This window comes from Phocoena sinus, chromosome 3 (assembly GCF_008692025.1).
Source record: "Phocoena sinus isolate mPhoSin1 chromosome 3, mPhoSin1.pri, whole genome shotgun sequence".
NCBI lineage: Eukaryota > Metazoa > Chordata > Mammalia > Artiodactyla > Phocoenidae > Phocoena > Phocoena sinus.
The window spans coordinates 117,419,094-117,441,597 of NC_045765.1; the positions used below are offsets into that span (position 1 = coordinate 117,419,094).

Below are 22,504 nucleotides of genomic sequence, written 5' to 3' on the forward strand. Positions count from 1 at the left end.
CCCTACTCTGATGTATTACTGTCTATTTCCCCTTTTATGGCTGTTAGTATTTGCCTTATGTATTGAGGTGCTCCTGTGTTGGGTGCATAAGTATTTACAATTGTTATATCTTCTTCTTGGATTGGTCCCTTTATCATTATGTAGTGTCCTTCTTTGTCTATTGTAATAGTCTTAATTTTAAAGTCTATTTTGTCTGATATGAGAATTGCTACTCCAGCTTTCTTTTGATTTCCATTTGCATGGAATATCTTTTTCCATTCCCTCATTTTCAGTCTGTATGTGTCCCTAGGTCTGAAGTGGGTCTCTTGTGGACGGCATATGTACTGGTCTTGTTTTTGTATCCATTCAGCCAGTCTACGTCTTTTGGTTGGAGCATTTAATCCATTTACATTTAAGGTAATTATTGATATGTATGTTCCTATTACCATTTTCTTAATTGTTTTGGGTTTGTTTTTGTAAGTGATTTCCTTCTCTTGTGTTTCCTACCTAGAGAAGTTCCGTTAGCGTTTGTTGTAAAGCTGGTTTGGTGGTGCTAAATTCTATTAACTTTTGCTTATCTGTAAAGGTTTTAATTTCTCCATTGAATCTGAATGAGATCCTTGCTGGGTAGAGTGATCTTGGTTGTAGGTTTTTTCCTTTCATCAGTTTAAATATGTCCTGCCACTCCCTTCTGGCTTGCAGAGTTTCTGCTGAAAAATCAGCTGTTAACCTTACGGGGATTCCCTTATATGTTATTTGTTGCTTTTCCCTTGCTGCTTTTAATATGTTTTCTTTGTATTTAATTTTTGATAGTTTGATTAATAAGTGTCTCAGCGTGTTTCTCTTTGGGTTTATTCTGTATTGTACTCTCTGTGCTTCCTGGACTTGATTGACTATTTCCCTTCCCATGTTAGGGAAGTTTTCAACTATAATCTCTTCAAATATTTTCTCAGACCCTTTCTTTTTCTCTTCTTCTTCTGGGACCCCTATAATTCGAATGTTAGTGTGTTTCATATTGTCCCAGAGGTCTCTGAGACTGTCCTCAATACTTTACATTCTTTTCTCTTTATTCTTCTCCCTGGCAGTTATTTCCACCATTTTATCTTCCAGCTCACTTATCCGTTCTTCTGCCTCAGTTATTCTGTTATTGATTCCTTCTAAAGTATTTTTAATTTCAGTAATTGTGTTGTTTATCAGTTTATTTGCTCTTTAGTTCTTCTAGATCCTTGTTAAATGTTTCTTGTATTTTCTCCAATCTTTTTCCGAGATTTTGGATCATCTTTACTATCATTACTCTGAATTCTTTTTCAGGTAGGTTGTCTATTTCATCTTCATTTATTCGGTCTTGTAGGTTTTTACCTTGCTTCTTCATCTGTAACATATTTTTTTGTCGTTTCATTTTTTTTTTTTTTTTTGATGGGTGCTGCTGTATTGCTGTCTTACTGGTTGTTTGGCCTGAGATGTCCAGCACTGGAGTTTGCATGCAGTTGGATAGAGCTGGGTCTTGGTGCTGAGATGAGGACCTCTGGGAGGCCTCACTCTGATTGATATTCCCTGGGGTCTGAGGTTCTTCGTTAGTCCAGCAGTTTGGACTTGGAGCTCCCACCAAAGGAGCCTGGGCCCGCCCTCCGGCCTGGGAACCAAGATCACGCAAGCTTTGTGGTGGGGTTAAAAAAAAAAAAAAAAAGCAGTACAATATCAAAGAATAAAAAATAAAATAAAATTATAAAGATAAAAAATATATTAGGAAAAATTATAATTGAAACAACTGCAACAAGGTAAAATAAAACCACAACAGAGAAAAGAAAAAAAAACAGGGGGTGAGAACAAGCCAAAAGGAAAGATCACTAAAAAAGTATAAGGAATAAAATAAAATTAGAAAAATAAAAGATTTATTAGGAAAATTAAAAATATGAAAGAATCAACAGCAATGAATCAACAAGGCAAAACAGAACCCCAATCTAAGAAAGGAAGAAAGGGCTTCCCTGGTGGCGCAATGGTTGAGAGTCCGCCTGCCGGTGCAGGGGATACGGGTTCGTGCCCCGGTCCGGGAAGATCCCACATGCCGCAGAGCGGCTGGGCCCGTGAGCCATGGCCGCTGAGCCTGCGCGTCCGAAGCCTGTAAAAAAAAAAAATAAATAAATAAAGGAAGAAAGAAAAAGCCTTGGCTCTGCTGGTGAAGTTTAGATGAGGGGGTGGAACTTAGGCAGGGGTGGGGTTTAGGGTGGGGCAGAACCTAGGCGGGAGTGGTGTGACATTTGAGCACGCGGCAGGGCCTAGGTGGGGCAACGTTCAGGCGTGGGGCGGTGCCTCTGCTTAGGACCTGCGCGAAGGGGAGAGGCAGCATGTCTAAAGGAGGGTCTCTAGAGTGTTGAGTTCTGGAGTATGGGGCCTTGAGTGAGGGTGTGTGGGTGGAGTTTAGGCCCAGCTCGTTGGAGGGGGTCTCCAAGTGTAAAAGTAGGACCCTAGGTGGGCGTGTAGGGGCGAGGCTTGGATTCTGCATGGCAGGAGGGAAGCTCCGAGGACAGAGGATTAGGCCCAGGGGCCCAACAGGCTCCCTAGTGCCTAAGTGGACAGGGAAAGCACTGGCTGCGTTCCCTTCCTTTCCTTCGTGCCCCTCCCCCACCTTCTCCCCCAGCGTCTCCCCCGTTGCCGCTGGACCCCTGACCATGGGTGGGTCCTGCTGGTTGTAGGAACTCCTTCCCTCCCCAGCCACTCCTCAGGGGTGCCAGTCCCAGAGGTCCAGCCTTTACTTTTGCTCCCCCTTCCCTCCCTCCCACTCCCTCAGGGCCCACATGGCTGGACGGGACCTAGGTGGGCAGAGGATCAGGCCCAGGATCTGAACAGGTTCCTGGGGGTCCAAGTGGGCAGGGGAAACCTGACCACGCTCCCTTTTGATCCTCTGCCCTCCCAATGGTTCCCCACTTTCCCCCTTCAGGCGTGGGATCCCTTCCCCTCCCCTCCCCCAGCCGCCCCTCAGGGGCACCAGTCCTGTCCCACCTCCACTTCTCCTCCCCTTTCACTCCCCCCACGCCCAACGTGGGGGTTCCTCCCATCCCCTTTGGTCCCCCACTGGTGCCTGCTAGATGCCCTAGTTGTGCAGAGATGCAGATTCCGCGTTCTCCTAGTGCACCATCTTGACTCTACCCCCTCTGCAGTTTTTGTATGGAATGTTCGTTATATATGTATTAAGTACATCTGGTTTAATGTGTTGTTTAAAGCCAGTGTTTCCTTACTGATTTGTCCAGATAATCTATCCATTTGATACACGTGGGATATGAAAGTCCCCTGCTATTATTGTATTACTATCAATTTCTCCCTTTATGTCAATATTTGCTTTATGTATTTAGGTGCTCCTATGTTGAGTGCATAGGTATTTATGAATGTTATATCCTCTTCTTGGATTAACCCCTTTATCATTATGAAAGCCTCTTCTTAGTCTCTTATTATAATCTTTATTTACAGTCTGTTTTGTTTTATATGTGTATTGCTACCACAGATTTCTTTTTGTTTCTATTTGCATGGCATATCCTTTCCCATCCCTTCACTTTCAGTCAGTGTGTCTTTAAATCTGAAGTGAATCTCCTGTTGGCAGCATATAGATTGGTCTTTTTCTTAAAAATCAATTCAGCCACCCTGTGTCTTTAGTCCATTTACATTTAAAGTGATAAATGATAGTTATATGCTTATTGCCATTTTGTTAATTGTTCTGGTTGTTTTTGTAGTTCTTCTCCGTTCCCTATTTTTCTCTTTGTCTGTTCCCTTGTAGTTTGATGATTTTGTATAGAGTTATATATATTCTATATAACTATATATAAACTATATTTCTTTAGTATTATAGCTTGTGTATCTATTTTAAGTTTCTGGTTTGTGGTTAAGTTTGAACACATTCTAAAAACACTACATTTTTTCTCCCCCTCCCACATTTTATGTTTTTATTTTTTAATTGTGATATAGTTTATTTACAATATTATAAATTTGAGGTATACAACATAGTGATTCACAATTTTTAAAGATTATATTCCATTAATAGTTATTATAGAACTTCCCTGGTGGTCCAGTGGTTAAGACTGTGCTTCCAATGCAGGGGGCAAGGGTTCGATCCCTGGTCAGGGAAGTTCTGCATGCTGCACAGTGCAGCCAAAAAAAAAACCTGGTTACTATAAATTATTGGCTATATCCCCTGTGATATATACTTATAGCTTATTCTTTTTATACATAGTAGTTTGTACCTCTTAATCCCCTACCTCTATCTTGCCCTTCCCTCCTTCCCACTCCCTACTGGTAACCACTAGTTTGCTCTCTGTATTTGTGAGTCTGTTTCTCCTTTGTTATATTCACTAATTTACTTTATTTTTTAGATTCCACATATAAGTGATAACGTAAGTATTTGTCTTTCTCTGTCTGAGTTATTTCACTCAGCATAATACCCTCTAAGTCTATACTTGTTGCAAATGGCAAAATTTCATTCTTTTTTATGGCTGAGTATTTAATTGTGTGTGTGTATACACACAGACCACATCTTCTTTACCCATTTATCTGTTGATGGACACTTAGATTGTGTCCATATCTTGGCTATTGTAAATAGTGGTGCTATGAACATTGGACTGGTTCATTCTTCTTGGAGCCTGTTCTTTCCCACTTCACTCTTGCCCTTGGCACGGTATGTGGCAATGTCCTTTTCATATTTCTCCTTTAGCTTAGCTGCTTTCTGTTCATAGGGTTATTTACCTTTGGCTGTCTGCTCAGACCACATTTCACCCACTTTTTTTGCAGTATCTCCAATGGATAGGACAGGGTGTTCACTTTTGATCTTTGGGTGATGTTCGGAGCAAAACCGGAAGAAGGCAGATGGAGGCCTTTTAGGCGCATTGGGATCTTTTTTCTTTCCCTTCTTGTCACCTTTGGGAGGAACATAATATTTCATCTCCCTGTCATAGCGAGCTTTGTCACTTTTTGCCATATCTTCAAACTTGGATTTTTCCTTGGCAGACATGATCTTCCATCTCTCAGGACATTTCTTGGAGAACTCGGTGAAGTTGGCCGAGGAGTCAGGGTGTTTCTTCTTGTGCTTCTCCTGGCAAGTCTGCACGAAGAAGGCATATGAGGACATCTTGCCCCGCGGCTTGTTGGGGTCGCCCTTCCGCAGCAGCACGTCCACCTGGCGGTAGCTTTTCCTCAGAGTACCGTGCAGTGGCCAGGTCAGACCTCGACACTGCTGCCTGCGGCTCTGGCGCGAACTGTTCCGTCGCTAACCCAATCTTCCACCTCTTGTTTTGCAGACTTCTCCGCGCCTGGTATCTTAGTTTTTAATTTGCAATTCTCTGACCAGAGAGGTTGAGCATTTTTTCATATATTTATTGGACATTTGGATTTTCTTTCTTTTAAAATTTTTATTTATTTTTATTATCAGATTGATTGATTGGCCATGTGGCTAGCAGAATCTTAGTTCCCCGACCAGGGGTTGAACCCGGGCCCTGGCAGTGAAAGCACTGAGTCCTAACCACTGGAATGCCAAGGAATTAATTCCCTGGATTTTCCTTTTTTTGGAGGGGGGGTATATATGTATATTTTAACATTTATTTATTTGGTTGCACAGGGTCTTAGTCGTGGCACGTGGGCTCCTTAGTTGTGGCATGCAAACTCTTAGTTGTGGTATGCATGTGGAATCTAGTTCCCTGCCCAGGGATCCAACCCAGGCCCCCCACATTGGGGGCAGACTCTTAACCACTGCACCACCAGGGGAGTCCCATGGATTTTCCTTTTTGTGAAATACCTATGTTTTTTCTCTCTACTTTATGCTTTTTGTTTCACTTAGTCTTCACATGTAGGTACTACGGTTATGTCCATTTTTATAGATTTTATACAAATTGAGATTTTGGTTAAGGAATTTACCCAAGGTCACCCAGCTAGTAAATGGCAGGTTAAGGATATAAATCCAAGCAGACAGAATACAGAGCTTCCAGAGTATGGGCATATCTTCATATTTATTGGCCCTTTTGGTTTTTTCTTCTATGAATAGCTTGCTTTGCTGTTATTTTTATTTGGCAGAGTTTTTCTTTAATATAAAAGAATATTCATTTCTCTTATGTTACAAATATTTTCTAAACTTTTGTTTGTCCTTTCATTTTATTTGTTTCTTTTGCCAGAATTTTTATTCACATGATCAAATGCCTAGTTTCTTTTTTTTCTTTTTTTTAATTGAAGTATAGTTGATTTACAATATTGTGTTAGGTGTACAGCAAAGTGATTCAGTAATACATATATATACCTATTCTTTTTCAGATTCTTTTCCCTTATAGGTTATTACAAAATATTGAGTATAGTTCCCTGTGCTATACAATAGGTCCTTGTTGGTTATCTGTTTTATATATAATAGTGTGTATATGGTAATCCCAAACTCCTAATTTATCCCCTCCCTTTCCCCTTTGGTAACCATAAGTTTGTTTTCTATGTCTGTGGGTCTATTTCTGTTTTGTATATAAGTTCATTTGTTTGGTTTTTTTTTTAGATTCCACATATAAGCAATATCGTGTGATATTTGTCTTTCTCTGGCTTCACTTAGTATGTTAATCTCTGGGTCCATCCATGTTGCTGCAAATGACATTATTTCATTTTTTTATGTCTGCGTAGTATTCCATTGTGTATATATGCCACATCTATTTTTTAAAATTTTATTTATTTTATTTTTGGCTGTGTTAGGTCTTCATTGCTGCACACGGGCTTTTCTCTGGTTGTGGCGGGGGGGGCTGCTCTTCGTTGCCATGCGCAGGCTTCTCACTGCGGTGGCCTCTCTTGTTGTGGAGCATGGGCTCCAGTAGTTGTGGCACACGGGCTCAGTAGTTGTGGCTCGCAGGCTCTAGAGTGCAGGCTCTATAGTTGTGGAACACGGGCTTAGTTACTCTGCAGCATGTGGGATCTTCCCGGACCAGTGCTGGAACCCGTGTCCCCTGCATTGGCAGGCGGATTCCCAACCACTGTGCCACCAGGGAAGCCCTATACCGCATCTTCTTTATCCATTCATCTGTCCATGGACATTTAGGTTGCTTCCATGTTTTGGTTATTGTAAATAGTGCTGCAATGAACTTTGGGATGCATGTATCTTTTCAAATTATGGTTTTCTCCAAATATATGCCCAGGAGGAGTGGGATTGCAGGATCATGTTGTAGCTCTATTTTTAGTTTTTTAAGAAACCTCCATACTGTTCTCCATAATGACTGTACCAATTTACATTCCCACCATCAGTGTAGGAGGTTTCCCTTTTTCCACACCCTCTCCAGCATTTATTATTTGTAGACTTTTTGATAATTGCCATTCTGACCAGTGTGAGGTGATACCTCATCGTAATTTTTAATTATGTGCCTAGTTTCTTTATTAACTGAAGATGCAGACTGACAGCCCACAGACTTGTCCTGACATGTTAAAAAATTTTTTTCCACTTTTTCTTAACTTGAAGTATACTTGATTTACAATGTTGTATTTATTTCTACTGTACAGCAAAGTGATTCAGTTATACATATATACATATTCTTTTCAATTATGGTCTATCACAATATATTGAATATAGTTTCCTGTGCTATACAGTAGGACCTTGTTGTTTATCCATTCTATATATAATAGCTTGCTTCTGCTAAACCCAAACTCCCACTCCATCCCTCCCCCATTCCCTCTCCCCCCAGAATTTTTAATATGAACTTGAATGCCTTTGGGCAGGGAGTGGGTGGAATGAGTTGGGGGGTGTGTGGAGGGATAGTCTCAAGGTAACTGATTACAGTACCCACCACCCCTTATTGCTTACTCCTCTTTAACTCATCTCCTTTACCTGCCTGACCCCAAAAATGTATTCGAGTTTTCAATCCTTGCATAGTTTCTTATTTCTATCTTAAAATCTCCTCCATCCCAAGTTTATAAAAGTCACCCAGAATGTATTTTGGTATATGATGTGAGGGTAATGAATCCAAGCCTTACATACTGGATGACTAATTAGATCTATGTCATTTATGAGTTATACTACCATTTGTCCATAATATCATTCAGATATTCTTCCAAAACATCACTTGGAATTTTCATATTTCTGCTGCAGTAATAGTTCAGTGAGCAGTCTTTTTTTTTTTGGAGTATAGTTGCTTTACAGTGCTGTTGTGTTGTATTCACTCTGCTGTACAGCAAAGTGAATCAGCTATATGTTTACGTATATCCCCTCTTTTTTGGATTTCCTTCCCATTTAGGTCACCACAGAGCATTGAGTAGAGTTCCCTGTGCTATACAGTAGGTTCTCATTAGTTATCTGTTTTATACACAGTAGTGTATGTATGTCAATCCCAATCAGTGAGCATTCTTGTACACAAATCACTGACACATCTCTAATCTCCTGACCCTAGACTCTGAAGGTAAGGTAAGGGTAAGGAACTAATTAGTTTTGGCCTTCTCTTTTGTTTATTCGCTATTCTACATGACAATACCAATATATATTATCCCAACTGGAAACTTGATCACTAGTCATTTGAATCCTTTATCATCAGCAAGTTCCAAGAGTCACCGAATGTAAGTTTTTGGTATGAGAATTCCATATGCGCAAAGATTGGTTCCAGTTCATGAAGTTATTTTTTTTTCTTCTAAGATTTATTTTATAACCCTGTTAAGAAAAGTTCTACATCAGGGACTTCACAGGGTGGCACAGTGGTTAAGAATCTGCCTGCCAACACAGGGAACACGGGTTCGAGCCCTGGTCCGCGAAGATCCCACAGTCCACAGAGCAACTAAACTCGTGTGCCACAACTACTGAAGCCCGCGCTCTAGAGCCCGTGCTTAACAAGAGAAGCCACCACACTGAGAAGCTTCCACATCGCAATGAAGACCCAGCACATCCAGAAATAAAATAAATAAATTTTTAAAACGTTCTACATCATTGTTGGTTGGATTATACAACAACAGTCTGCCTTGAAACCAGCATGCTGTTCTCAAGGTCATCAATGACATTCTGTCCTTTTAGTTCTTCAGAGAAAAAAATGGTTTGACTTCTAGTTTACTTCTTGCCATGTAAGATTTAAAAGCAAATACTTATACATCAATTTATTTGTGCAGCAATTAATCTGTGAAGCCATGATTTGCTGTTAACTTTAATCCAAACTGCCTGTTAGCATTTCACCATAACTTTTAAACTGCACCATGTGACAGTGGGAAGGCTACTTTAGGCAAAAGAGCTATTGCCAGCAAAGAGTTCTGTTTCTTTCTTTTTTTTTTTTTTGCGGTACGCGGTCCTGTCACTGTTGTGGCCTCTCCTGTTGCGGAGCACAGGCTCCAGACGCGCAGGCTCAGCGGCCATGGCTCACGGGCCCAGCCGCTCCGCGGCACGTGGGATTTTCTCGGACCAGGGCGTGAACCCACGTCCCTTGCATCAGCAGGCGGACTCCCAACCACTGCTCCACCAGGGAAACCCAAGACTTCTGTTTCTTTGAGCCTTCTTTGGACTGCTGTCACTTTCCTCACCAATTGGATCAGATGCTAAGAAATAGCCCAACAGACCCTCTTTGGGGCCTCTCGTGTACCTCCCAGCTTCCTTTCCTGCTCACCTGGAGAAGGATAAGTGCTTTCTAAAAACTATTCTGGACTATCTACGTGACTTTCCAGCAAATTCATTATAAAGCTGGGTAAGCTTCACCTCGGATATGGCCAGATCATCAAAATTTGAACTTTATGGAGGTCTACTTAATGAGATTCTTTCTTATGCAAGTGCAATTTATGCACTTGTGAATAACCTTCCTCTTTTTGAATCTGGTAGACTAGCCTGCAGACAAAAGTGCTAGAGCTGGGTTGGGTTCCCACAATTCATTGATTTACCAAACTTTTCTGGCACCACTTACTCTGGTCTGGCCTTGTAGGAGGTACAGAGATAACATGAAGACGCCTGGTCACAGGGGCTGCTAGCAGGGAAAACAGAATATGAAAATAAAGTGTTGTGTATACAAGGCAGAACCATAAGGACTAGCCTGTAAGAGAATCCTGGGGGGGTGCCCTCAGAAAATGGAGCTGTTCCTGCAGCTGGGGGATTTACACATTCAGCCATGTGTACGGGGGAACTGCCAGGTGCCAGGCATGGTACTCAGATTGGCAACCCCCCATGATCATAGTTAAATTTAATGTTTACGTAAGTCCCTTCAAATCTGATGAAACGGTTTCCTTTGGAAATCCTCTCCATTATGCTTTGAGTGCTTTGTCTATCATATGGAATAACTGTAAAATACGTATGGTGATTCAAATCTGGATGTCACCGTCAAGAAAAAAAGAACATGTTTTCCTTGAGGACAAAAAATGCCATAGGTTCATTTTTGTTGAGGAACAAGGTAGGTGGAAATCTACTTATCTACTTCCTGGTAAGTAGAAATACTTTTCCAACAAAGAACTTGCCATTGAAAACAGCTGGCAATTAATTAAAGCTAATTCCTCCTTGAAAACATTATACTAAGTGAAAAAAGACACAAAAGGTCACGTTATATGACTCCATTTCTATGAAATATCCAGAGCAAGTAAATCGATAGAGACAGTGGTTGTGAGAGGCTGGAAGGAGGAGAGGCTGTGGAGTGACTTCTAATGGATACAAGGTTTCTTTTGGGGGTGACGAAAATGTTTTGGAGTTAGCGGTGGTAGCTGCACAATCTTGTGACCATACCAAAACCCACGAAATTGCATATGCTTTAAAATGATGAATCTATGGTATGTGAATTCCATCTAAAAACTAAGAAGAAACCTGGTTCCAAATTGTTTACATTTCTGCATCATATGCCATTGTGAGAATTATGATGGAAGAAATTTAAGTGAGCTTTTAAAAAATACATCTATTTCTGGTATCTACAGAAGCCAAAGGAAGCCATCAAAGTTCCCTGGGTGACCTTTAAAAAAAAAAGAAAAAAATGACAATAGGTACTTGGAAGCCATTTAGCAATCCTAAATGTTTAATAAAGAATACTGGAAAAATAGAGGGTAAGCTCCTACTGAGAACTAAAAGCCCGCTTGACCCATGTAAAGACAAACATGAAAAAACGAGCAAACAAAAAGCACATTCTTAAACAGAATACAACAATTCATCTCATGTTTTTAAATTCAAAAAGTTACTAGAGAAGATTTGGGAGAAGAGATATTAAACTAAATGCTAAGCCTGGGAAATGTTACAGACATGCTGGATTCCAGGCATTTGTGTAAACGCTCTGTGCCTCAGTTTCCCATCTTTAAATGAGAAAATAGCCCCTAATTCATAGAGTTGTGAAAATAAAATTAAAATAAGTATATAAAACTCTTAAAAGCACTTTTTAAAAATGGTAGCTATACTTTTATTGGTTACCAAGGGACTGCTTTTTATTTTACTGCTTGCTTACCCATATTTTCTAAGTGACCTGCAACGAACGCTATTTTCCTAAGAGGATTTATTGTTTAAAACAAACAAAAACTCTGGTCGAATCACTCTCGGAACAGACGAAAAAGTGAAATCAAAGAATTGGGAGGATACGGAGAAGAAACACCTATGCGGCCGACAGGGGTAGGCGGCGCCCGAGGGCAGAAAGCGCGGGGACTCCTCTCCGCCGGCCGACGGCCCTCAGGCCGCCATGCTCTTCCGCTCCCGGAGGCCGGGCGGCGGAAGTCGTCACTCACCGAGGGACCTGGCCCACGCCGCGTACCCGGCAGCAGGTTAGCCATGGCGATGGGCGGCGGTGGCGGCGGCAGTAGCAGCGGCGTCCCAGAGCCGGAAGACACGGTGCTGTTCCGGCGCGGCACAGGCCAGGTGAGGTCGCAGCCGGCGCTGTCCCCGACCAGCCCCCTGCGCTCTTTCCCCGGCCAGTCGGCTCAGTGCGAGGCGGTGGGGCCGCATGTTTCTACATCCCCACTTGGGAGCCTCAGCCGCAAGCTCGTTCCTCGCCCAGTTTGGGCTCCCGATGACTTTGAGCCTAGGCCCTACTGCTACTCGATAGTGCCTTGGTCGTCCACCTCTCTCTCCGACTGTGAGGTGTGCGGGGGCAGGCCAGGGCGAAGCAGGGAAACCAGTTAGGAGTCTATTGGAATAATCCCGCTGTTAGCAGTGGACAGCCGGTTACTTGGCTTCTGGATATAGTTTGAAATCAGAGGCAACAGGTTGTGCACGGGTATGCGATAATAGAGGCTTGAGAGAGGAAAGTCAAGGATAACTCCAGGATTGCTCTGAACAGCTGAAAAGATGAAGTTGCCTTTTCCTGAGATGGGGAAGACTGCAAGTAAGGCAGGTTTATAAGGGGGTAAGATTAGAACTCATTCTTGGGTGAAATGTGATTGGAGCGAGTTCGAGAGTCGGAGAGGAGAAATTCAAGGCAACATATGTGAGCAAATATTTCAAGTTTTATTGTGGGTACTGGAAGATAGAGAAATTGACCAATGGATGGAGAGGGAAGTGAGATAAAGAGGATTCTTAATTGTGTTTTTGTTTTTAAGATGGGAGAAATGTTTCAGGGCTGATAGGAAGGATCCAGTAAGGACGGTATAATTGACGTTGCAGGAGAGAAGAGAATTGCGCAAGCAACATTCTAGCGTAGTAAGAGGGAATGGATTTGGTCTTTGTTAGAAATATTGACAGTTCATGTGGTGACAGTTATATGGGTACAGATTTGTGTGGATGGGCAGATATAGTGGCAGGAGATTATGAAAGTTCTGTTTTGATTGTTGCTGTTCTCTCAGTAAAAGAAGCAAGGTCATCAGCCTACTAGTGAGGAGGGGCAGGGGGCAGGTGTTGGAGGTTAGAGAAGAGAGAAGGTAGGAAGTAAACGTCTAGGAGAGTGGATGAGTGTTGCATTAGGGAAATCTAGGCAACATTAAAGGCCTACTTCAGATTTGTGGTTATGAGTTTAAAGGATACTAGTTAGGACTTCCCTGGTGGCGCAGTGGTGAAGAATCCGCTGCCAATGCAGGGGACACGGGTTCAAGCCCTGGTCCAGGAAGATTCCCTACACGCCATGGAGCAACTAAGCCTGTGCTCCACAACTGCTGAGGCTGCATGCCTAGAGCCTGTGCTCTGCAACAAGAGAAGCCACCACAATGAGAAGCCCTCGCACCACAACGAAGAGTAGCCCCTGCTCGCCACAGCTAGAGAAGACCCGTGCACAGCAACGAAGACCCAACGCAGACAGAAATAAATAAATTTATTTTAAAAAGAAAAGGAGACTAGGCAGCATGATTGTATTTTTTGCTAGCTAAATTCAAATTCAGGTGTGTGAGGGCAGACACAAAGTAAATGAATAGTTGAAATTAATAGGGTTGTAGTTTTACCTAGTATGAAGTGAGAAGGGGGCGGTACAGGGAGTTGTCTTAATGATCGATGGTGGAATTAAAGCTGGCTAAGAAAGGAAGTGAGGACATTACCATGGTGAGAAGCAGTTTAAAAAGTGTGAGGATCATTGTTTTACCAGTCCCAGTGAAGTGGAATGACTGTCATCATCAACCTACTAGAAGGAATAAGTTTCAGAGCCTAGAAGGTGGTAGTTGGAGAGTAGGATTCTTGCAGTTGAGTTTTTGGAGAGGTTATAGTTAATGGTTATAATAAAGACCATAGAAGTGAATAGCTGAGATTGGGTACTATAAAAGGTCATTGGTAGCGAAGCATTTAAAGATGTAGCAGGGCTTCCCTGGTGGCGCAGTGGTTAAGAGTCCGCCTGCCAATGCAGGGGACGCGGGTTCGTGCCCTGGTCCGGGAAGATCCCACATGCCGCGGAGCGGCTAGGCCCGTGAGCCATGGCTGCTGAGCCTGCGTGTCCGGAGCCTGTGCTCCGCAACGGGAGAGGCCACAACAGTGAGAGGCCCGCATACCACAAAAAAAAAAAAAAAAGATGTAACAAGGGTAGGGTATTGGAAGGATCATGTACGTGGGTTTTTTTTTTTTAATTATTTCTTACTTTTGGTTTATTTTTGAGTAATACTTTTTTATCGTTATTTATTTAATTTTTTTTTTGCCTGCATTGGGTCTTTGTTGCTGTGCACGGGCTTTCTCTAGTTGCGACGAGTGGGGGCTACTCTTCGTTGTGGTGCGAGGGCTTCTCATTGCGGTGGCTTGTCTTGTTGCAGAGCACGGGCTGTAGGTGCGTGGGCTTCAGTAGTTGTGGCGCACAGCCTCAGTAGTTGTGGCTCACGGGCTCTAGAACTCAGGCTCAGTAGTGGTGCATGGGCTTAGTTGCTCCACGGCATGTAGGATCTTCTCACACCAGGGCTCGAACCCATGTATCCTGCATTAGCAGGCGGATTCTTCACCACTGCGCCGCCAGTGAAGTCCCTGTACATGGGTTTTTAAATAACCAGAAATTATGACAGGATTAGTGTTGGAGGGAGTACTGGGATATAAACCTCAAGGAATGAGGAAGAGTGACCCAGGAAGATATAGATGATTGCAATGAGGAGGCATAGTGGACAGTGGAGTTTGGTGACGGGATTTTCAAACCTGGGAGTTTTTAGGGAGGAAGAATAATCTGGAAGTGGAAGTGAGGAACAAGGAAGATTACTTCCCCACCTCTGGTACAGTAATTTGAGGGATATGGGGAAGAAAACATTTCATTTTGAAATGCCTGCAAGGAAAGAGGTGGGCTTCTCTTGGTGACTGAGAAACAGATATAAAGGCAGTCCTGATGGTCTGTTCTCTTTGCTATTGCTGTGTAACAAATCACCCAAAACTTAGTGGCTTGAAACAATAATCATTTTTTATTCTCTCTCATAGTTTCTGTGGGTCAGGAATTTGTGAAGGCCTTGGTGGGCAGTTCTCCTTCAGACATTTCGTGTAGTTGCATCCACATAGTAATTGGAGCTACAGTAGCTGGGGACTGAGCTGCTAGGGATTGACAGACCATCTCTGTTCTTCATGTTGTCTCGGCTTCTCCATGTGGTCCCAGTGTGTGGGATGGTTTGATTTCCTTACACCCCTTTGTAATCCTTCCCTTTCATCCCTCCTCATCTCCTGTCCCCAGACAACTGCTGATCCATTTTCTGTCACCATCGATTAGTCTGCATTTTCTAGAATTTTACAAATACAGAGTCTTTTTTTATCTGGCTTCTTTTACTCAGCATAGTTATTTTGAGTTTCATCCATTTTCTTGTGTATATCAGTCATTCATTCCTTTTCATTGCTGTAGGATCCTGTTGCACGAATATACTACAATTTGTTTTATCCATTCACTTGTTCATGAACATTTGGGTTGCTTTCAGTTTGGGGCTGTTAAAAATAGAACCACCATGAGTATTAGTGCAGAAGACTTTGTTTGGGCATATGCTTTCATTTCTCTTCGGCAAACACCTGGGTCATGGAGTAGATATATTTTAATTTTTTTTCTTTTTTTCCCATGCCTTGTGGGATCTTAGTTCCCTGACCAGAGAGTGAACCCAGGCCCACGGCAGTGAGAGCACAGAGTCCTAACCACTGGACCACCAGGGAACTCCCTATTTTAATTCTTTTGGTTTTTTTTTTTTTAAGTTGAATTTTATTGTTTTTATTTATTTATTTATTTTTGGCTGTGTTTGGGTCTTTGTTGCTGTGCACGGGCTTTTTCTAGTTGTGGTGAGTGGGGGCTACTCTTCGTTGCAGTGCGCTGGCTTCTCATTGAGGTAGCTTCCTTTGTTGCGGAGCACAGGCTCTAGGTGCGTGGGCTTCAGCAGTTGCAGCATGCAGGCTCAGTAGTTGTGGCACACGGGCCCTAGAGTGTGCGGGCTTCAGTAGTTGCGGTGGCCTGTGGGGTCAGTAGTTGTGGCTCACGGGCTCTAGAGGGCAGGCTCAGTAGTTGTGGCGCAGGCTCACGGGCTTAGTTACTCCGAGGCATGTGGGATCTTACTGGACCAGGGATCAAACCCCTGTCCCCTGCATTGGCAGGCACATTCTTAGCCACTGCACCACCAGGGAAGTCCACTATTTTGATTCTTTAAGAAGCTGCCAAACTTTTCTTCAAAGTGATTGTACCATTTTACATTTCAACCAGCAATGTATGAAAAGTTCCCTTTGTTCCACATCCTTGCTAACACTTGGTATGGTCAGTCTTGTTAATTTTAGACATTCTAATGTGTAGTGGTGTCTTGTTGTTGTGGTTTTAATTAGCATTTCCCTAATGACTGATGATGTTGATTGTCATTTCATGTGCTTATTTGCCATCCATGTATCTTCTTCGGCAAAGTGTCTGTTCAAATCTTTTGCCTATTTTTAAGTTGAATTATTTTTTGTTGAGATTTGAGAGTTTTTTGTGTATGCTAGATACAAAACCTTTATCAGATAGGTAATTTGCAAATATTTTCTCCCAGTTTGTGAGTTCATTCATTTTTTCATTCTCTTAACAGTATCTTTTTGAGAATTCCCTGGCAGTCCAGTGGGTAAGACTCCATGCTCTCACTGCCAAGGGCCCAGGTTCAATCCCTGGTCAGGCAACTGAGAGCCCATAAGCCGTGCAGTGCAGCCAAAAAAAAGAAACACAACAACTAAGTCTTGCTGCTCCTAGAAGGACAGCTAGGGTGTATATAAAATCCTTGGCTCATACTTTTTTCCCATAAATTTCTATGAGGAAGTCTAATACTAACTAGTTTTCTGTATTTTGTAAATGACTTGATCTTTTTGCTTAGAGGCTCTGAGAATTCCTTTTAGAGACTTTTGTTTATTTATTTGTTTAGCTTTTATTCTTCAGGGACCCCATTTATACATATGTTAAATATTCTTTGCCAGTCCCCCACTTCACTTATTTTCTTTTTCTTTTTTCATGGCTTTTCCTTGGTACCCATTAGATTTTCAGTCAACTGTATTCTTCTTTGGATACCTTGCAGTCAGTATTACTTTTTCTTCCATTTTGTTCCTGATTTTGTTTAACTCCTCATTTGACTGTTACCCTTTTGCCTTCTTTGCTCATCTGAATTTTTGATTCAAGGTGTTTTTTTCCATATTGCAAATGCTAGTTTAAGACAATTTAATTTCAGATGGTTATTGTATTTTCTTCTGTTTGTGATTGTCAATTGAGAAATTTTATCACCTAAAATGTTTCTTCTCATAATAGCTTTGTATGGATGTCTTTGTTTGCTGTTCATTTTGAAATGTCTTATAACAGTTGTAATGTGATGAGTTTGGGTTCCTATGTATTTGTATCTTACTTTTAAGAGTGCCCACTTCTGTTGATACAGTGGGGTACACTTTCCTTTATTAGTAGTACCTTTTCCATTTGCAGAATTGGCATATGTTCTGCTTTTAGAAACATCTCCTATTCCAAGGGGCAGCATAACCTTGAACAAGTCAATTACCTGTTTGTGATTACTTTCCTTATCTGCAAAATGACTTAATGATTTTTAAGTGCTTTTTATCATATAACAAGATTAACAGTTTTATGTCAGAACATATTTCTCTATGTATAATAGAGATTAACAAGAAAATGACAAAAATTCACTTTACAACTAAATGAGTTTTATAGCAAACTTCTTCGGAGCTCATTGATTGACTAATATTGTACAAAATCCAACATACTAACTGATGGTGTTTTATAACCTGTCTTCCCATCACCAACATTATGTATCCAAACTTACCTTCAACTACTCTATAGAGTGAGAATGAGTCTAGTTGGACTTGTTGCTTCACTGATCTGTCAAATACAAAAAAAAAACATGAAATTTATCATCTTAACCACTTTTAAGTGTACACTTCAGTAGTGTTAAGTATATACACACTGTTGTGCAATAGATATCCAGGACTTTTTAACCTTGCAAAACCAAAACTCTACCCATTGAACAGTTCCCTATTTCCTGCTCTCCCACAGCCCCTGCTAACTGCCATTCTACTTTGTTTCTGTGAATTTGACTACTTAGGAGCCTCATGTGAGTGGAATCATACAGTCAGTGTGTTTATTTTTGCTTACGTGCTCTTTTTGGCTCATGGTTGTCCTTGGAGTGCTTTCAATTTTCTTTTCTATCTATCCAGATCCTTTTAGTTTTTATTTCCTAGCCTGTTTCCTCCATGATCATCCACCATACGTTCCTTTCCCATTTTTTTCCTTTTTTTTATTGAGGTATAATTGACATATAACATTACATTAATTTTAGTTGTACGACATAATGATTTGCTATTTATACATATTGCAAAATGATCACAGTAAGTCTAGTTAATATCTGCCACCATACATAGTTATAATATTTTTTTCCTTGTGTTGAGAATTTTATGTCTTTGCAACTTTCAGATATGCAATACAGTGTTACTAACTATAGGCACTGTGTTGCACATTACATTCCCGTGACTTATTTACCTGATAACTGGAAGTTGGTACTTTTTGACCCCCTTTGCCTGTTTCAGTCCCCTCCCCCATCCCCTCCACCCCCACCTCTGGAAACCACCAATCTGTTCTTTGTATTTATGAGGTTGGACTTTTTTTGTTTGTTTGTTCTGTTTTTTGTTCTTAAATTCCACAGATAAGTAAGATCACATGGTATTCGTCTCTCTGTCTTACTTACTTCACTTAGTGTAATGACCTCAAGATCCATTCATGTTGTCTCAAATGACAAGATTTCTTTTTTATGGCTGAATAATATTCTATTGTATATGAACAGTTATCCCCTGCTTTTTAAAAGTTTGCTTTATACCACTTCACTTTTATAAAACACCTACATTAGTAACTATTTTCACTAACTGAAGGAAATCCAAAGAGGATTTTTGCTTTTATGAAAAAAAAAAAAAGGTGAAAAGCAAAGATAACATTCAGTGTTTTGTTTTGCAGCAAGCCATTATAGAGGCAGCAGGCAACCCAAGCAGTGAGAGTGGCACCACCAAGCTCCTTCCCTAGGAGCTACACTCAACATCTCAGCATCAAGCCACCATAGCTTTGAACTGTGCCTGTGAGCATCTGTACTTTATCCTGATTTATTTTGTTTATCCATTAGCAAGTTGTGTTCTCACATAATTGATTCTTTGCTTTACTTCATTTCCATTTACAAAAGCTTTCATAGGAACACTCTACTTTCATATAGTGGGGAAAACCTGTATACATTTTCCTTTTTAAAGATTTATTTATTATTTATTTAATTTATTTTCAGCTGCATAGGGTCTTAGTTGTGGCATGCAGGATCTTCGTTGAGGCATGCAGGATCTTTCGTTGCCGCACACAGGCTTCTCTCTGGTTGTGACGTGCGGGTTTCTCTTCTCTAGTTGTGGCACATGGGCATAGTTGCCTGGACCTGTGGGATCTTAGTTCCCTAACCAGGGATTGAACCCGCGTTCCCTGCATTGTAAGGCAGATTCTTTACCACTGGACGGCCAGGGAAGTCCCTGTATACATTTTCTTTATCCATTCACCCATTGTTGGACACTTGGGTTGTTTCCATATCTTATCTGTTGTAAAATTTTTAATTTTTTGAGGAAGCTTCATACTATTTTCCATAGTGGCTGCACCAGTTTACATTCCTACCAATAGCGTACTAGTGTCCCTTTTCTCTACATCCTCATCAACACTTGTTATTGTCTTTTTGATAATAGCCATTCTAACAGGTGTGAGGTGATATATCACTGTGGTTTTAATTTGCATTTCCCTAATGATTGGTGACGTTGAGCATCTTTTCATGTACCTGTTAGCCATCTGTATGTCTTCTTTGGAAAAATGTCTATTCAGATCTTCTATCCTTTTTTTAAAATAAATTTATTTATTTTATTTATTTTTGGCTGTGTTGGGTCTTCTTTGCTGCACGTGGGCTTTCTCTAGTTGTGGCGAGTGGGGGCTACTCTTCATTGTGGTGCACATGCTTCTCATTCTGATGGTTTCTCTTGTTGCGGAGCACAGGCTCTAGGTGCACGGTCTTCAGTATTTGTGGCACGTGGGCTTCAGTAGTTACGGTGCGCAGGCTCAGTAGTTGTGGTGCACAGTCTTAGTTGCTCCACAGCATGTGGGATCTTCTGGACCAGGGATTGAACCGTGTCCCTAGCATCGGCAGGCACATTCTTAACCACTGCGCCACCAGGGAAGTCCCTTTTGCCTATTTTTAGCTGAATTGTTTGGGGTTTTGCTCGAGTTGCATGAGTTCTTTACATATCTTAGATATTAACCCCTTATCAGATAAGTGATTTGCAAATATTTTCTCCCATTGAGTTTTTTGCCTTTTCATTTTGTTTATTTATTTATTTATTGCTATGCAGAAGCTTTTAAGTTTGGTGTATTCCCACTTGTTAGTTTTTGCTTCTGTTGCTTTTGCTTTGGTGTCAAATCCAAAAAAATCATTGCCGAGACTGATATCGAGGAGCTTACTGCCTATGTTTTCTTCTAGGATTTTTATGATTTTAGGCCTTATGTTTAAGTTTTTAATCCATTTTTAGTTAATTCTTTTTTTAATTTATTTTATTGAAATATAATTGGTTTACAGTGTTGTATTTATACTGTACAACAAAGTGATTCAGTTATACATATATATATACATTCTTTTTCATATTCTTTTCCATTGTGTTTTATCACAGGATATTGAATAGTTTCCTGTCCTTTACATAGCGTTTTGAGTTAATTCTTGTATGTGGTATAAGACAATGGCCCAGTTTCATTCTTTTGCATGTGGCTGTCCAGGTTGTTTTTTGTTTTTTTGTTTTTGCATCATTTATTGAAGAGACTATCTTTTCCCCATTATATATTGGCTCTTTTGTCATATATTAATTGACCATATATGCGTGGCTTTATTTCTGGGCACTCTATTCTGTACCACTGATTTGTCTGTCTTTATACCAGTACCATACTATTTTGATTACTGTGGCTTTGTAATATAGTTTGAAATCAGGGAGCATGGTGCCTCCAGCTTTGTTGTTCTTTCTCAAGATTGCTTTGGCTATTTGGGGTCTTTTGTGGTTCCATACAAATTTTGGGATTTTGCTAGGGGTTGCATTGAATCTGTAGGTTGCTTTAGGTAATATGGACATTTTAACAATATTAATATTTCCAATCCATGAGTACAGAAAATCCTTCCATTTATTTCTATTTTCTTCAGTTACTTTAATAATATCTTATAGTTATCAGTGTACAAGTCTTTGTTTTCCTTGATTAGGTTTATTCCTAGGTATTTTATTCTTTTTGATGCAGTTGTAAATGAGATTGTATTAATTTCTCTTTCTGATAGTTTGTTTTTATGGTATAGATATTCAACACTTTTTATATATTGATTTTGTGTCCTGCAACTTCACTAAATTTGTTTATTCTAACAGTGTTTTGGTGGGGTCTTTAAGGCTTTCTATGTATAATGTTGCGTTATCTGCAAATAGTGACATTTTTATTTCTTCCTTTACAAATTGGATGCCTTTTATTTATTTCTCTTGCCTAATTGCTCTGGCTAGGATTTCTAATGCTTTGTTGAATAAAAGAGTGGACATCCTTGTCGTGTGCCTGATATTAGAGGAAAAGCTTTCAGCTTTTCATCATTTAGGATGATGTTAGCTGTTTGTCATGTATAGCCTTTATGATGTTGAGGTATGTTCCTTCTATACCCACTTTGTTGAGAGTTTTTATCATAAATGGATATTGAATTTTGTCAAATGCTTTTTCTGCATCTATTGAGATGATCATATGATTTTCTTCCTTCTTTTTGTTAATGTGATGTATCACATAGATTAATTTGTGAATATTGAACCGTCCTTGCATCCCTGTGATAAATCCCACTTGATCATGGTATAAGATTCTTTTAAATGTGTTGTTGAATTCGGATTGCTAATATTTTGTTGAGGATTTTTACATCTGTGTTAATCAGGGATGTTGGCCTGTAGTTTTCTTCTTTTGTGTTGTCCTTGTTTGGTTTTGATATTAGGGTAATGTTAGCCTCATGAAATGAGTTTGGAAGTGTTCCTTCCTCTTCTATTTTTTTTGGAAAAGTTTGAGAAGGATTAGTATTAATTCTTATTTGAATGTTTGAAAGAATTGACTTGTGAAGCTATCTGGTTTTGAACTTTTGTTTGAATTAATAGTCAAAAGCCTCTAACAATCTTACTAGTAATTGGTCTATTGAGATTTTCTGTTTCTTCATGATTCACTCTTGGTAAGGTGTATGTTTCTTTGAATTTTGTCCATTTCTTCTAGGCTGGCAGATTTGTTGGCGTATAATTGTTCATACTACAGTCAGCCTTTCATATCCTAAGGTTCCACATTTGCACATTCAACCAACTTGAGATCAGTCATTTTTGGGTAAAAAAGAATTTCCAGAAGGTTCCAAAAAACAAAACTTGAATTTGCTGCATGCCAGCAACTATTTACATAGCATTTACATTATATATGGTGTTACTAACAATAAAGTATGCAGGATTGTATGCAAATACTATGCCATTTTATATAAAGGACTTGAGCAAGCGTCAATTTTGGTATCCGTGGTGGGTCCTGGAACCAGTACCCTGCAGATATTGAGGGATGACTGTAGTTACTTAAGATCCTTTGTATTTTCTGTGGTATCAGTTGTAATGTCTCCACTTCCATTTCCGATTATATTTATTTGAGTCCTATGTTTTTTTCTTTGTGAGTCCATCTAGAGGTTTGTCAATTTTATCTTTTTAAAGAAACTA

The 22,504-nt window shown here is 40.4% G+C and overlaps 2 protein-coding genes across 3 annotated transcripts in view; one reads left to right on the forward strand and one right to left on the reverse strand.

Annotated features, from left to right (window-relative positions):
• Positions 1-4,494: 4,494 nt before the first annotated feature.
• Positions 4,495-5,092, reverse strand: LOC116751599 (high mobility group protein B2-like). The gene has a single exon (XM_032627701.1). The coding sequence runs from the start codon at positions 5,090-5,092 to the stop codon at positions 4,703-4,705; it is 390 nt and encodes a 129-aa protein (XP_032483592.1). The 3' UTR covers positions 4,495-4,702.
• Positions 5,093-11,622: 6,530 nt separating this feature from the next.
• SMN2 (survival of motor neuron 2, centromeric) overlaps positions 11,623-22,504 on the forward strand; it is a 44,632-nt gene continuing 33,750 nt past the window's right edge. The window contains exon 1 of one of the 2 annotated variants that reach the window (XM_032628685.1): positions 11,623-11,755. In XM_032628685.1, coding sequence (XP_032484576.1) covers positions 11,669-11,755 — 87 coding nt within the window. In that variant the 5' untranslated portion in view covers positions 11,623-11,668. The remainder of the gene's footprint in view (positions 11,756-22,504) is intronic. The other variant, XM_032628684.1, reaches the window with a different exon arrangement.

Coding starts and splice junctions, on each gene's coding strand:
- LOC116751599 (XM_032627701.1), bottom strand. CDS start 5,092: ATGTCCTCATATGCCTTCTTCGTGCAGACTTGCCAGGAGAAGCACAAG.